Raw genomic sequence first — 17567 nt, 5'->3', positions numbered from 1 at the left:
GTGCTCGGCTTTTGTTGCCAGGACAACGACGCTCCCCATTGGTGCCCTGCGCACCACGTGATCCACAGCATTGACGTCACAGCAGGAGGCTGCGGGGCTAAGCGGAGTGTGAGCTGCGGCTCAGATACAGGCGCCCGGAGTTTGGACTACGAGCGGCACCAAACTGCAGCTCTCCGGTGCTTCCTTCCTGCTGCACCTCAACGGTTTACCAGAAACTTTGAGCTTCCTCTCACAGAAGTAAGCTAATGGACTATTAAAGGAAACTTTCTGCAAACCTTCAACTACAGCTTTAAATTTAAAGCTAGGTAAGTTGTAGCTAATTTGTCCGTCCCGCCGTCTTAGTTTTCCCTTTTCCTACTTTAAAATTTAACAATATAAAAAAGGTAGGACGCACGTGCTGATTAAATTCGTGTTTTTAGGCACATACTCGTTCCTTTTTGGGGATATTTGTCTATGAGAACGACTAGTAGTAGTAATTAAACTTTTTTTTTTTTTAATTCCATAACTTTGTTGTTGTAACAGGACACGATGCTAGCAAGGATAAGGCTTTATCCACATTGTAATCGGATGAAGCAGCTCTTTTTATATCCTTAATGAGGCTTCAGGTGTACCAGAGAAACGGCAGACATTTATCTTATTTTTTAGTTAGAGTATTTGTTCGAACAGGAAGCTAAAGATGCTTCTGCGGTGAGCCATAGGATCTTATTTCACCACCAAACACACACCAGACCAGGCAGGAGAGATAAGGCAGCTTCAACACTTGACAATTAACTGGAAAATATTTGGGGGGTTTTGTTAAAACATTTTTTTTAAACTTATTTTTCCAAGTAAATGAGTTTTTGAAAGTGTGAATTCCTCTGACTTCCAAACCTGTCAGTGTTTTGGTTGTAAAGGATCATTTAGTAAGATAAAGTTTCAACATTTGCAAGCTAAATCAAATAGGATAGTAAATTATTTGCCAGTGTTTGTGTTTGTAGATTAGCATCTAACGTGTTTATATTTCTGAATTATCTTTGTGAAGACCGTTAAAATGTTTTAACAACTTGAGCTGCATATTAGATATGAATAGGGCTGTAAAAATAGATTTATTAAAAAAGTTGTAATATTGATTTATTACATTCATAAAAACAACCTTTTTCTTAGTTTTCAGGTGCGTGAAGTTTTTATTAATAACTAAACAACATTGATTGATATAATTGACATTTGTAAGTCCTAATAAAAACATCTCAGAATTTAGTTTTTATAAATATTCTATTTCCAAGGTTTATTATTTATATGCTCCTGGAGATTACTAATCCTTGTTATGATGTAGAGTAGAATCATTAAGTTCAATGTATTTGTTATTTATTTTACTTTAAAGGTAAAAATGTTACATATTTCAGAATTTTTATTGAACATAAATTAGTATACAGTAAGCCCTTGTTGTTCGCGGGGGTTACGTTCCAAAGAGAACCCGTGATAGGCAAAATCCGTGAAGTAGAAACCTTTTTTTTAAACTATTAATATACAGTTAAATACTCTATTATACATTGAAAAGGAAGAACAAACCATTTTACAGGCTCAAGCCTTTGTTTCACAAATAAAAGTACTTGAGAAACTTTTTTTCAACAAATAAGCTGTTTTACGTACGTGTACATATTAAACTGCAACGTTATGATGCACAGGTAGAGAAGAAGCGGAGTGACTTTTTAGCCAATCAGAATGCAGAACACAATACACAATGCAAATCCGTGAGGTAGCAAAACCGTGAAAAGTAAACCGCGTTATAGTTAGGGATCACTGTAGTTAGAAATTACACCATTTGTGGTGTTTATAAATAAGCAATAAAGCAAATAGAGATGATTTGGAATGATAGTAGGTCTTGTAGAGTAATAAATAAGATTCAAACTGGAGTCCGCTTCTCAGTGGCTTTTTTTACTTGGTGGTTTGTGGTAAATAAATGGCTTCGGTTTGATGTGGGATGTATATAGAAATAGATCATAGTTCCATTTTTTTTACCTTTTGGCTCACTCAAATGTTTTTTGAGGAGAGGGGCTTTTATGGATGTTAAAACTGAAACCCCACCTTCTGCCCTCAAATTTGATGCAAACCAGGAAGTTCCTGCAGTTCCCCCTACAACCACTGGAGGCAGGTTCCACAGGGGAGTGCAGTGCTCTCTCATTTATTGCAGAATTATGTTAAAAAAATAACCCGCGATAGGAGAAATTAGCAAAATAGGATTACAGCTGTTTAACAGCTATTAAACCTCTCACTATACACTTTAAACACTTTTTTCAGATGTGAACATTTTCAAACATTTCTCTCTTGTTTAAACTTAAAGTTCAAACCATGAAAAAATAAGTAGAACAAAAAAATATCTGTTTGTGATCAAAGATTTATACGACTGAGTTTTAGGGCCACGGTGAAGAAAAAAAATTCTGGCCAATGTGACGAGTTTTTCTCGTCATTTACGAGATTAATGTCGCCATGACGAGAAAAAACTCGACACAAAGTTTCGAAAGAAACTTGTCGTGTCGAGATAAAAATCGAAATAAAGTTTCCAGATTAAAGTTGCAATGTTGCCAGTCTTTCAGGAGTATTCAGTGTTATGTTATCTCGTAAATTTAAAAGATAAAAACTCGTAAATTTCGGAGAAAAAACTCGTAAATTGACAAAATTTTAAGTCGTAAATTTATGAGAAAGAAACTCGTAAATTTAAGAGATTAAAGTGGACGCGAGCATGCGGAGCAGCAGGTGAACGACGCGCATCAGCAGAGCAGACCGACTAAACTTGGTGGAACAGGTGATCTGAATGTATTGATAACGTTCCAAATGTCTGGAAGCTCCTTTGTTTGATTTATTAAAGTTTTATTCACTGATGGGTGGTTTTGCAGGATCTCTGCAGCCCGATGAAGCCGTCAGTATCCCTGCAGCTGTCCACTTCAATCCTTTCTTCCTCCACCAAAGACCAGATCACTACGTCTGTGTGACGCTTATGTTCAAAGGAGGAGCACTTTTTTGGCATTTTCAACGTTCTAATGCTAATATAACGGACTAATTTCATTCATCTTTGTTTTTTAATGATCAAACGGGACGCTTAATCTGCAGGAGTGGGCGTATGTAACACTGTTTACTTCCGCATTGGTGTTCGGATGACAGGTTCATGACGTAAGGTGACAAATGAACTTCAGGTTATGTGAATGAAAAGGAGAATAAAGTCTGCAGCGGTTTTCTACACCCAAACGTGTCTCTGAGCTCCTTATTTTAAATATGAAAAATTCGGAAAGCCGACTACACTGACAATAATCTGATTTTGAATCATCAAAAGGTTCAGAATCTCTTTGTTTTAAACCTATAATAATCGTGAAATAAAGCTTCACAAAAGGCTCCGCATATTTTATCTTCAAGCTAGGCACCGATAAACGGAAAACTTCGGTGTTTTATCCATGTTAATGTACGACATTTTTCTCGAAGATTTACGAGATTTTAAGTCGTAAATTTATGAGATAAAAACTCGTAAATTTACGAAACTTTATTTCGACTTTTATCTCGACACAAGTTTTTTCTCGTAACTTCGTGTCGAGTTTTTTCTCGTCATGGCGACATTAATCTCGTCATGACGAGAAAAAACTCGTCACGTTGGCCAGAATTTTTTTTCCTCACCATGGCCCTAAAACTCCTTCGTAGATTTATTCAGATTTGGCAAACTGAACTCATTCTGCGGGAGCCACTGCACGGAGGAAATTGATTGGCGAGGTCTCCAGCCAATCGGGACACAGAACTGTAACCAAAACTGTAAAATAATTAATTCTAAAACTTGCAAAAAATTCGACAGAAAACAAAAAAGTGAAACAGCGAGACCACGACAGATGAACCCTGTGATATAGTCAGGGAGCGCTGTGATTTCTCATTGTTATAAAATCAGGTTTTTCCCCCAAAATAAACCCATTTATAATCTGATTCAAGGATCTTTTTGATGTACAAAGCTTTATTCCCCATTTAGGATCACTGCGTGGAGGCTAAGTTTGAAAAAAAAAAAGCTCTTTTTATTTAACAAGAGCTACTTGTTGCACGTTTTGTTGCATCCACGAGTGAACCCAACATAATTCAGACTTTGTGCTGTTTTTGAGCGGTTGTTGAGGTGGACGGAGTTGATTCCGGTCAGCGTGTCCATCCCTCTTCAGGGTTCGCGTTCGGCCTGTAGAATCTAACGTGCCATCGAAGATTATCTGTCCAGTTAAATGTGTGTATGATCTGAACAGGAATTGAAATTGTCACATGAGAAAACAAAGTCTGCTGGTCTGGAGAAAGCAGTCACACAGAGAAAATGGAAAACAAACATGTATTTGTGTGGCTTTTAAACTTTTTATTTCAGATTAGTAATTAAACAGCTTAAGCTTTCCGCCTAACAAGAAGACGTTAGAATCTACAGAGGTGTTGATACAAGAGTGGAGTCTAGCTAATGTCTACTGTTGGTTTTAAAGGCGTCTTCCCAAACATTTCAAGATGCTAAACTCTAACAAATGTTTGCTAAATTTGAACACATGCTTTATTTTTGTCAGCGTGGGTTTCTTGCGGTCATGCTCTGGGCCTGACTGGCTGCATCGACCTTGCATCCTGTAGTTAAGCTTGTCGAAGAAGAGTTTTTAGGGAAAGCGGATGTGGAGAGAGGAAAAAAGATTAAAGTTAGTCTGTTGCAGAGGAGAATCAGCAAAAAAGGAAAAACACTGATTACAGCCTGTCACGTGGATACAATTGTGAACTGATGTCTACATTTATCTCACTCTGTGGTTCAGATACCACTAACAGAGGGAACATTTTCCTTCACTATTTAGCACAAAATAAACATCCTTCTCCCTTAAGGATAAGTAACAATTTACCATGTTTTCCTGTCTCTTTTTTTGTGGGTCTAGTTTTATCTGAGTTGTTTTGTGAATCATGTTTCCTCATAAGTCCCTTCAAGGTCAGGATTGTGGTTTTCTGAGGCACTTCGACGCACAAACCTCTCCTGCTCAATGCTTGTTCATTTGGATCTAGTTGTTGCCTTGAATTTCTCAAATACAGAACAAAAACGACTTTTTATACGCAAGTTTAAAAGTAGGTAATGAAGTCATCTTTCAAGACGAGAGTGTAAACTTCACGCTGTCTGTCCAGAGGAACTACGGCTGCTTTGTGTCATCACAGCATCATGTGACATCAGGACAAACTCAAAATAATGACTTTGTAAATACAATTTTGTGGCTAAATAAATATGTGCTTAAAGGGATAAAAATTTTTAGCTTTGAAATTTTTAAAAATATTTATTCAGAGTTGGCCAAAGATTTGCATCATCATCTAGAGATACCATCACATTTATGAATTTCTTTAATATAATTTTCAAAATAATTTGTTGTTGCAGATTCATTGTTTATTTTTATTGTTTTGTAATATATTCTTCAGATCAGATAAATGTTCTGGCATAGTTCTGGATGGTATTTTTATGGGTTTTGTTAACCCCTTGACACCTATTGATGCAAATATGGACCAAACCACTTCAGCTTCAAGTTTATCGTAATTTAGTAACTACTTGAAAGCAAAAACATATACTGTATATATTTTAATGTTATTTTATTTTTTTCACAGCTGGAAAATAAGTTGTGGGGAAAGGGGTTAAGCAAAGTTTGATACATTTTCATTAGGGCTGGGTTGATAAATCGATGATTCGATCTGAATTGATCCAAGCTTAATCGATCCATAAAAGTAGAGATCGATCTTTGGTGCTTTTGCTTTTCCGGTGACCTAACGCTATTCCCGTGAGATTTTGTGAGATCAAGCATTGAAACAATGACGGTGTACAGATGTAAAACTGCTAAACAGATTTCAAAATACAATCAGAAGGTTCATGAAGCATTACTAATGTACTCTGATACATCTACAGAGTAATTTTAACAATAACAGCAGTAAAGCCAAAGTCAGCTAGCTTGATGCTAACGTATAATGGAACTTCCCATAGGACGGCTAATGCTAACGCTTGTTTGACCTAAGCATACATTGCTAACTAAATGAACAGCTTTATATATCCAGCCATGAATATTCTAAACTTTTTCAAGAGTTTAAAGTAACCATCTGTGGTCTAAAGTACTTTTTTTTTGCTCAAATATAGCGTGTAATGCTAAACCGTAAGCTCCACCTAGTGGCCAAACTGAAACGCAGGTTTTCTTAACGATCTGTGCGTTTCTGTTGGAGCTTCTCCGTTAAATAATACATTTTACAGTATGTGAACTGTATTAGATTAATATGAATATCTTCTAAAAATGTACATTATTATTGTATTTCTATACAAATATGTGTAAATGTGTAAATTCAAAATTGAATTCAACCAAGTTTATTGAAAGAATCGAGAACATTTCGTGCATCAAATCGATCGATTCTGGAACTTATTGGTGAAACCAGCCCTAGTATTTTAAAGCACAATCGTTCAGCATGAATAAAACCAATACTTTAATCTAGTTTAAATCCTTTAATTTTTATTACATTATTTCTAAAAAAACTTTTTTTTTGTTTGTTTATTAAATTATTTTATGTGTTAAGTTCCTATCAGATAGATAAAAAAACAATCTAAAATAAAATGAAACAAATATTTGACGCTTCCTCTAGTAGTGATTAGCATTTTGGATCCAATTTTCTTTTTGATTTATTTTTTAAATATTGTGGAGTGCAGTTCTAGTATTACAGTGTTAGACTCAGTTTACATTTGCTAGAAATTCTTCATGGTACTAGATTGTGCTGCACCAATATTGTTTTTATTTTTAGGTATGTGACGGCATATGCTGTTTGTTGTTCATTATTTATGTTTAAGACAAAAAGGATCAGATAAAGGTAGAAAAAAGTATCACCGTACGCCCGCTGTTGGCTTTTTTAACAACTATACAAAGGTAATGGCTCCTAAAATATACTTTTACTTGTAATTGTACAATTTTGATAAATTAAGTTTATTTATCTCTGGTTTAAAAAAAATAAAAACCTATACAGCTTTAATCTTTTAACTCTTTTTTTTTTTGTTTTGTTTTTTTGTTCGGACTTTCCTGCGGCTCTGGTACAGGTGGGACCAATAGCGGCTCTCTGACCTTAAACCAAATAACGCAGCAGATAGAGTTGCAGTCGGACATTCAAGGAGTCGCTGAAACCAGCAACACTTTGCCACGGTACTTGAAATGTGAGCATGCGTGCTGGTAAAGTTATGCCTGGCTGCAGCTGTGTTTAATGGAGTCAGCTGGGGCTTGTTTATAGATGAACTGATGCAGATATAAGTTCTGAAGCTTGTAAAACTGTGTGGTCCTTTCATCCATTAGCAGGATCGTTATTTTGAAGCTCATTGAGGTTTTAAGGAAGTAGCTTTTTTATTTCTTGGTTATTATTGTGCGGATTGAGACGAAGCCTTAGCATGAAAATATTGAAAGTGGTTGTCAGGAGAAAGTTTATGCTCCATTTTTGGTTTTTTAGATTATTAGTTGGAAGCAGATTAATAAACCTTTAAAGGCTTTGATGCAACATCACTGTCTGCTAAATAAAACCCAGTAGCTTCAACAATTTCCAGGATTATAAGTGTGCAATACTAGCGTACTTTGGTAACGCGTGAAAATCAATGACTACATGAAATATCTAATGTGCAACTTTCTGTATTTAAAAGCATTTTGTCGACATATCAAGCAACAGCTAGTATTTTCGCTAATGCAGATGGAGCAGGAAGAATTTTCAGGTTTGTCTGATACTAATAGTTACAGGAAATGTTTGACATGCAGACCAGAGTGTGGTTTAAACACCCGCTAACAGAGGTAAACAAACGTTTGTTCCTGGGTTGCAGTAATCGTGCACCACTGAGAACAAATTACTGATGAATCCACCCAACTGCAGAGAAAATGTAGATTACATGTGCTTTTGCAGAACTACTTTCGTTTAGAGAGAAGCTTTTTTTGAAGCGTAACATTTTTTTTTCTTCCACTGAACTTTCTACATCGTAAAATAATTGATCTTGTGTGAGAGGTTATCAGGTTGCAAATCCTGCAGGTCTGATAATTGCTTGTCTGTGTGGTGGAGAATAGCTGCACTCAGCTCTGCAGCTTGGTTGCAGATGCATCGGATTTCCTTATGAATGCATCATTCATAAACGCACTATTTGTTTTTGAGTTTCTCCCAGCCGCTGCGTCTTGCAGGCTGCCTTCTCCACGCTCCATGCTCTTGGATTATCCGGTAGAGTCTTGCGTTAAGATTTACGGAGAGGATCTAAATGGAGACTTGCCTGTTACATAAGTAGACTACAAGATGTTCTAGGAGGAAGGTCTCATTGAGATCAAACAGCAAGTTTGTCTGAATATAGAGAGCACACCGCTTTATTTCACTTGCATTTTATTTTTGTGATACATGTTCTGTTAAGGACAAATCTACACACATTTAAACCTCCGAATTGTTATGTTTGTCTTCCTTTTGAAAAGTTTAAAGTATATTTTTTGATGTCTTAAAGGTAATTTATGGATTTTAGCTTTATTTATGCCACAAGTTTGTTGATATATTTTGTTTAACTCATTCAATAGTGCAACATACTTAACAGAAATATAGTAAAAATATTAATAAATAAGTTAAAAAAACAATTTTCTTGTCGATCTGCTATCTATTCAGAAATTCAACAATTATTATAAATAAATACTTGTTGGTTGCTAATTATTTCTTAAAAGATATGAAGTTTAATGGGTATTTATTGTAAATAATCCATGTTTACCTTTTGTTTGTTATATATAAGGGAGGCTAATCTGCCATTTTCTTATTCATGAATGAATAATAACTGAATAAGTAACGGTGAAGATCTCCTTTTAAAGATTTGAAGGTCTAACATTTTTTTTTGATGGATTAGAAAAACCAGAACGTGGGTCACTTCTGTAAATTTAATAAAGGGGCTCTATTTTTTAAATTTGACCCATTGGGCTCATAGAACTTAAATGCTTTGCTTTTATTTAAAAAACAAATCCTGATGATTGTTGTATCATCAAACAGTTGTGGAAATAGTTGGATTATTCAAAACAAAGCAAAACATTGGCTTTTGTCTGCAAGTTTTCTTTCTTGAACATATCATTGGGAAAATGTTAGCTTTGGATGCTACTGATCACATCGTATTGTGCCAGGAAATGCCGTGTTATCATTCCCATCACAATCCACCATTCCCGTCGAGTCAGCGTCTGCGCAGATCTTGAAAGAAAAAGTGACGGCGTGAGAGCCGAGTGCTTTACTGAACATCCCATCAGCCAGTCCTCCTTTCTATTTCTGTCCCTGTGAGATCAATGAACACTTTTAACAGTTAAGACTCTTACCTGCCTCGCCTGGCAGCCAGCTAAAGTCACAGTTATATAACCGAGGCTGCGATGCTTGGAAAGATAACGTAGTTGAAAAGTAATAACCATTTCACTACCAGCCCAGCGAAAGCTAGTTTTGCGTGGAAGACAGGCCTGAAATAGAGATGCTGACCTCAGCCTGTGCAGATGATAGTGAACTTGAACAGTTGGTGTCCATTTCCTGCAACGCCACCTCTATATGTGGCCAGTGTAAAACTACAGTCCAGCTACCTGCTGAATTTAATTCCAAAAATACATAAAAATGTCTGAAAAACATCAACGAAAGCAGTAACTTTTGTGTTTAATGCAGGTTTTGATGACAAAAAAAAACCTCCTACTTTTTTCTGTACATCTGGATGGGAATATTTTACATTCAGCAAGAGGAAAATCCCAACATGAGCTTACAAACTCCACAAAAGAAATGTTATTTATAGTTTGCCTTTTAAAACAAAACAGCAGAAAATAAAAAAAACACGAACGACTCACTGCAGAGACGTGGCTCTTGCATAAATCACAGTTCCTTAAGTCATTTTAACCTCAAACGTGTGTAAAAATATTCTAAAATGGCAAATATGCCACCAAAGCTAAATATTGCGTACATTATGTCAAGCAAAAAAGTTTCAGGTTTGAGGAGTTTTTAGCAAACTGTACATTTATAGCCATCCACAGTTTACACACCTTTGACGCTTTCAGCCAAAAACATGCTAGTCTGCAGTAGGGATGCAACTATTACTACGATTCAGTTCAATGGTATAACAAACTGAGAATTGTGGCGTTCCAAGAGATCAATCCTCAAAGATTGGAGGGGCATAAACACATTTTAAATCAAATACATGTACTTTTGATTTAGTAAATCCTGTGGTTGTTTCTGCAGAGCTATTTGGAATCAAATTAATTCACCTTTTCTCTCCGGTTTGTAATAATGAAGAGAAAAGAAAAACATTTCATCCATTCTGTCATAATTGTGAGGCTGGAAGGAGTCTGTCTGATTACGTCTGCAGCTATAAAACAAGCTAGTGAACAATCAGCCTTTTACTGGAAGCTTGATTCATTTTGTTGTTGTTGTTTTTGTGGCGAGTGAAAATTGTTTAAAGTAATGTTGTCATGTTTTCTAGCTGGAGCGTGCTGAAAGGCTAGGGTGATTACTTGTTCAGTTGTCATGACTACTCTTTCCCAGTAATAACAAGAGTGTACCACAATCCATCAAGCAATTAAAATGCAAATTGTTTGACAAGCCAGTCTTTTTTTCTAGCCACTTCACCAGGCTGAGCGAGAGCCTGACAGAACATTCCTAATTTGATATGAAAGAAAAGAACACGGACATACTGATGGATGTTCCAAAAACATGTTGATTTGAGCTTTTTAGATGCGTCAAAGAAGAATGGAAAGAGTCATTTTTCAACCATTTCAGTTTGGCCTGAATGCATGTCAGTGTAAACAATTCATGAAATATCAATTAATTAGTAAAACAAACAGAGGCTGCATTGTAAATTCTACAGTCTAAATAGGATTTGGAGTGGAATGGGTTTATCAAGAACAGCTACTTATTAATAAATTCGTCTAGATGGCCTGAAAGCAGATTCTTAGGATGTCATCTAATAAATCTGTTGTTTTTTTGGATTTGCTTTAGTGGCTGTTAATGACTCAGATATGACAGGAAATTACTAATCACCTGGTTGAATCATTTTTACCAACAGTTCTGCTGTTTATAATGGTAAAAACACAAAAGCAGGAACTAAATCTACTTTAAACAAAGTTATGCAAAATAAACTATTAAAAGCATTAAAGAAGAATGTTTTTTACATCCTCTCATTGAAAAGATCACGTTAGAGGGGATAAGATGCAGCTTGCCTTTAGCTAGACACAACTTTCAATTAGATTTAATCCAAGAAATTATAATATCAGTAATAAAAAATTCTAATTATGTAGAAAATTGTTTTACATCGCTTAAGAAATGGGTTTTAACTCCTAGGAACCCAAAAACAATTTCCCTGTGGGCTTTTAAAGTTAGTTTTTGTGTGTTTGTTTATTAATAGCAGCCTAAAAAAAAAGAAAATAATGAAGATACAATTAAACTAATAAAAAAAATATAAATGATCTAAATTTGAGCACATGGGTTCTTAAAGGTTAAATGTAAATGTGAAAAATAAATTAATGACATGAAACAATTTTGCATGTTTGCATAGCCAGTCTTGTTCCAAAGCAGGTTTTCAGGATGGAATTGTCATAACTTGGTATCTAAACTAAATACATTTGGAACTTGTATTAATAAAATTAGAGAAAATAATGGGAAGGTTTTGATTTATATGTTTTCCTTACAGAAATGCAGCACAATTCCTCCAAATCCTAAATGCAGATTTTATGCAAAATAAAAGGACAAGTGCACAGCTAAACATTTAAATGAGTTGGCCCTAAAAGCTTTTGTGCAGGAGGATTCATTTAGGGAGGCCTGCCATTAACAGCAGCTTCTGCAGATGGAGGGAAATACCACTGAACATGCTGCTACTGTAGTTAGTCAGCGTTCAGGGGAACGATTGGTTTCTGCAGGGCTGAAAGTCCCTGTCACCTTAATAGAAATCATAATTTATGTGAGGTAATTTAAGCTGCTTTTTCGGGGAATTGAAGGAAATTTAAACTAAATTTCTCAGGATATATCAATTCGAGAGCAAAGGTAAAGCAACTCATTTAGATGAGTGAGTGTGAATTAAGGTAACAAGTGTTTCTTTCCACAGCAGGAACATGCGGCATGTACTTTGTTGCTTGAACTGACCTGACTTGACTAATCTCATCTGACATTATCCTTGGCCAATCTTTACGGCTTGCTTATTGACTTCACCTTGGGTCAGAGGCTTGCAGTCAAACAAGGGAAGGTGCTAAGCACATTAGGAGCATGGTTTTTCATGCTCACTGTCTACAGCTGGCTGACAAGCTCCACATTTCTGTACGTTGCAGAGGATATGCTCCTTTTGTGATTGTGTTCAGGTTGTCTGCTGTGCAGAAGTGAGACTGAAGGTGCAGCCTAACAAAACCAGAAAGAAAGCTTTAAAGTTCCTGCAGGAAATAGAAAGTTGCATTTGCAAAGCTGCATGCACAGACGTACTGGCACGCATTGGGTCTTCATTCAGCAGGTGTGATTGTGCTTGTGGAGGAGCTGTGCAGCTTTTGGGGGGTCTCTGTTTAACCTCCAGCGGGGTATTATTGGAGAAAAATATACAGATGCAGCAGAAAATGCAAGAATTTTACATTTATAAATTGAAAGAATAGAAGTTTTACAAACTCTTCTCTGAAGCAAGTAAGTCCATTTTTAACACTAGTTTCCTTTCCTAAACAAACTAGCTAAAGGTGAGGGTTTTTTTTTTGGTCTTGAAAGCCTCAATCTCCTTCAGGCTTTCAGTCCAGCTCTGAGTCACCAAACAGCAGATGAAAATATCATCTAACCAACTGCTGTTTGCCTTCATCTGCAGTCGGAAGCGCAGCTCCTCTCACATCTCCCACAGCCTCAGCAACAGCCGCCGTCATGGGGAAGCAGAACAGCAAGCTGCGTCCCGACGTCATGCAGGACCTGATGGACAACACGGACTTCACGGAGCACGAGATCACCGAGTGGTACAAGGGTTTCCTGCGAGACTGCCCCAGCGGCGCCCTCTCCATGGAGGAGTTCAAGAAGATCTACGCTAACTTCTTCCCGTACGGCGACGCCTCCAAGTTCGCAGAGCACGTCTTTCGCACGTTTGATGCCAACGGCGACGGGACTATAGACTTCAGGGAGTTCATCATCGCCCTCAGCGTCACCTCACGGGGTCGGCTGGACCAGAAGCTGAAGTGGGCCTTCAGCATGTATGACCTGGACGGGAATGGATACATTAGCAGAGCAGAGATGCTGGAGATCGTGACGGTGAGTCTTTTTTTATATGTATGTTTTCCTTCTAAGCTCTCAGTGATTGAGACCAGCAGACGTTAAGTGAACTTATCTCACAGCATTTGTTCAATCGCCTCCCATAAGGCCGTTCCTGACAGTTTAAGTGGAGGTTTTGGACGGCAGCAGGTCCTCTCTGGTCCTGGATCTCTACAGAACCCCCTTCCATCATCCCGTTAACCTCCTCCAGCTTCCAACTAATGAGCTTCAGTGTCACACATCACCCAGCAATCCTCTTCACATGTTTGTTACATCAGACGCCTGATGGTTTTAGACTGAGCTCTGAAAAACGTGTAATCCCACATCTTCAAGTGTTCCAAGAGGGCCGCTACTTTTATCCATGATGTTTTCATTCATAAAAAGTTGATCTAAAATGATAAAGTATCATTGTTCCAGTTTGGATTGCTACCTTCATCAAAATGACAGTATATCGTCATTTAGCTTGTAAATATTGTTGAGTTTGTACTTGAACAACTTGAATGATTTTAACTTATTGTTGGGTTCATTCAACAGTGTTTGGAAATATTGTATTTTTAGAAGGTATTGAGAATAATAAGGGAAGAATAATGTAAAACATTAAAATTGCAGTATAAAGTGTATTAAAAGAAAAAATCAACCATAGCCATAAACAAAAAAATCCTTCATACACAGGATAAGAAAATGATATAAATTAATCTGAAAGGAAATGCAGAACATTACAAATCTGAAAGGCTTAATGTCCTACTCTGATAATCTATTTACATATCTTTACATTATAATTATTCAGTTTTTAGGCAAAATCAAAAACATTTTATTTCCCACAGTTTCAGAGAGAAAAGCCAAAAAAAAAAGAAGTATTTTCTTTGGTCTTTCTCAGCTATGGACCTCATAGATGATTTTTATTTTGTTCTTTCTTTGGTTGTCAACGGGTTGTACTTATCTATCTGCTTTTTTTATGACTTTGGCAACGAAACAATGTCTTATTCTGTTTACTCTGCCTTCAGGCCATTTACAAGATGGTTTCCTCTGTGATGAAGATGCCGGAGGACGAATCCACACCAGAGAAACGCACAGATAAGATCTTCAGGCAGATGGACACAAATAAAGACGGTAAGGATGGATTCATTGTCCGAATGGAAGAGAAATGCCATGAATTCAGGGGCTCACAAGTCTTCTCTTTGTGTTCCAGGTAAACTGTCTCTCGAGGAATTTGTCGAGGGCGCAAAGAACGACCCTTCCATTGTGCGACTGCTGCAGTGCGATCCCAGCAGTGCTGGGCAGTAGAAAACTGGACTCTTCCCACTGATAAATCCCTTTTAATCTTTCCAATCTGACCTGCCTGAGATTGTTTTTAACACAACATGAGCTTTGGAGGCACATGAACACGCAGACCTGCAGCTGTACATGACACAAAAAAACGCAAAAAATGTTCTTTAGACTCGCTCACTGACACACTGTTCATGTGCCTCTTTTGCCTTGGCAAAGGCTGCTGTCAAAAACAAGTCTCACTCGGGGTACAGAAGGGACTGGAAAGACTGAAATCCCATCAGACTTGTTAAAACAGAAGCTGTTCCTGCTCCTACTGAGAGGAAAAGCCGGCAAGGATAACCCTGTGGTTTGCGCTATTCATCGAGCCGATTCCAAGTTTGCTGTTTTGTTTTCTTTTTCTTTTCAAGAAAAAAAAAATTCTCAATTCAAGAGGAGTTCCGCGCGTTTGCGAGTGTACAGAGTATTTCATTGTAGCTCCAAGTCAACACTGGAAGAAATGAAATGTACGAGTGCAGGACTCTCCCTGTCCACTTGGATTATTTATAAGCAATATCTGGGAATTTTAGTTTTTATAACCATTATAATGTTTTTTATAGTTAGTCTGGAATGATGTTACAGAAAAAACAGTTTTTCTTTCAAAGGAGGAGAATGAAAACCATCCGGTGTTTTGAAAGTGACTTTCTGCCAAGTTCTGTGGACACATTTTAGAGATCCCACTAATACTCATCTTTGCACATAGTTTCAATACAAGTCAGAGTTTTCAACGTTTTAAACTGAGCTGTGATTCTCTGTGCCCAACTATGGATTAACCATTGACTGTATTTGAGAATGGGACTGAGTGACTCCGCCCCAGTCGCGTTCCGAAAGGGAAGTACCTGCTGGATCCAAGAAGTCTAAATCTCATAGACCTCTATTGATAAACAAACAGCTATTACTCAGTCATTCTGTTTGTGTGGTTAGCGCTTTTGCCTCACAGCAAGAAGGCCCCTGGTTCAAGTCCTGACTGGGGGACCTTTCTGTGTTTGCATGTTCTCCCCGTGCATGCCGGGTTCTCTCCGGGATCTCCGGCTTCCTCCCACCGTCCAAAACATGCTTCGGAGGTTAATTGGCAACTCTAAAATTGTCCATAGGTGTGGAGTTAGAGCAAGTTATTCAAGTTCTAAACAGACCAATTGATGAATTGACAAAATGACAAATATATACCACAATGCATTGCATTTTTTATGTTAAAAAAGTAAAATCTAAATTATTATTTTATAAATCATCCAAGTTTTCAGAGTCAGAACAGTGGATTCATAAAACGTCTTTGTAAAATTCTCATATATAATCACATAATCAGTGATGTCTTTAGAAAAAGTCAAAGTCCCACTATCTGTCACATACCTACTTGTGTGAAATTTGTTCTCGGCATTTGACCCATCCCCTGGGGGAGCGGTGAGCTGCAGACACAGCCGCGCTCGGGAACCATTTGGTGGCTCAACCCCCCAATCCAACCCCTTAATCCTGAGTGTCAAGCAGGGAGGATTTGGGTCCCTTTTTTTTTAGTCTTTGGTGTGACTTGGCCTGGATTTGAGCTCATGACCTTCCAGTCACAGGGCAGACACTCTACCACAAGGCCACTGAGCTAAAAGTAGTGAGCATTGTGTCCAAATTGCGTTAACATTCAGGCCAATGGATAGTTCAGCACTGTAGTTCAGTTTTTTATTAATTGGGGAGTAGGGAAGGAACATTTAGTCAATGGTGCTCACACTGGCCAAGAAGGGAGGGGCTTCCTTTTCTTTTTCTGCTGTTTACTACATGTCCGCCTCCTACAGTTGGAAAAACCTTGGTGCGAAATATCGAAGCTGAAATCTGGTGAATTTATCTCCTGGCTTTCTCTTTCTCAGCTTTAGTCCGTAATATGAAAGATGTGTGCTATAATCTATGTAAACGTGCATTTACATAGATTTTTCCTTGAAAATGGTTACTTTAAAGCAGGTTGCCAAGTGTGGTATGAACACAGCTTGACAGGTTTTGTGGGGCCTGCTTTCAAATGGTAGGGTTGTGGACTTCCAACAACCTCACTCCTGATTGGTGGGTGTGGTTTCCATAGAAACATTGACTCAGACAGACTTGGACCAATCACTGTCTGGCTCCAACTTGACCATGTTCGTATCAATGGCAACTGAATTGACTTTCTATCGTTGGAGCCGGATGTAAGCCATTTTTTCTATGAGTGACATCACAATCACTCAGTTCAGTTCTCATATACAGTCACTGGGCTAACAAGTGTGTTTGGAAGATGTTATATGAACATATAGCTTGTTCTTATATATTCTGTTACTCTGATGACATTGTGGCGTTTTGCTGCAATAGATGAGATTCACTTTAAAGCTGGAAGTTATTGGCATTTTCCATTCATCATTTATGCTAGATGTTAAAAAAGAGAGGACCACACACATTGCTTTGCAGACACTTTTGAAAATCTATTTTATCCCTAATTTTTGTAAGAAAGGAACTGTCTGCAAATGTTGATTTTCCTTAGTGGTGAGAACAGTTTTTTGGGGGGGACGAGTCCCGATGTCTCCTCCTGAATGGCTTTTATTTTCATCACTGAAGCAGAAATTCTGTTAGTCACGATGGCGATTGGCAGCAGACCTCGCCGGCGTGCTCTGAGCGCTCTTCATCAGCTCTCATTCACACCTGCCTGTGGACAGGAGGTACAGTGTTTCTCACATGATAGCATGTGACTTTTGGCTGAAAAAAAATGGAAAAATAAAGTGCAGATTTATTCTCTGAATTTCATCTTATTTATTTTTTTAAATATAAGTGAGTCGATCCGGTACTTCGACCCCATGTTTCATTTCAAAAGTATCTTGTGGTCAAGTGCCAAATATGGATGGAAAAAAGGAAAAGAACAGTATTGTGTCCGTCATAAATAACCTGCTGAACAAGGATATAAAATGTTAAAAAAAAAAAAGCTTTCACTGTATCATTTTGTAGATTTTATATTTGTTAACTTGCATTATGTGTTTTGTGTAGTATGTCCATTTTGTTATTTAAATAAAGGCAAAATGGGAAAA

At 37.5% G+C, this 17567-nt stretch overlaps 1 protein-coding gene across 2 annotated transcripts; it reads left to right on the top strand.

The window, feature by feature from the left end:
* Positions 1–17567, top strand: ncaldb (neurocalcin delta b). Of its 2 annotated transcripts, none has more exons than XM_004073799.5 (4): positions 1–305; positions 12806–13236; positions 14241–14346; positions 14426–17567. In XM_004073799.5, exons 2-4 carry the CDS (start codon positions 12859–12861, stop codon positions 14518–14520), a joined length of 579 nt encoding a protein of 192 aa, XP_004073847.1. In that variant the 5' UTR covers positions 1–305; positions 12806–12858; the 3' UTR covers positions 14521–17567. The 2 variants fall into 2 exon arrangements, with proteins under 2 accessions (XP_004073847.1, XP_020562672.1); XM_020707013.3 differs by having other exon boundaries at positions 97–237.

The sequence above is a fragment of the Oryzias latipes genome, chromosome 11 (genome assembly GCF_053564925.1).
Source record: "Oryzias latipes strain Hd-rR chromosome 11, Olatipes_Hd-rR_3.1".
In the NCBI taxonomy this organism is placed as follows: domain Eukaryota; kingdom Metazoa; phylum Chordata; class Actinopteri; order Beloniformes; family Adrianichthyidae; genus Oryzias; species Oryzias latipes.
This window is presented reverse-complemented; position numbering and strand designations above follow the sequence as displayed.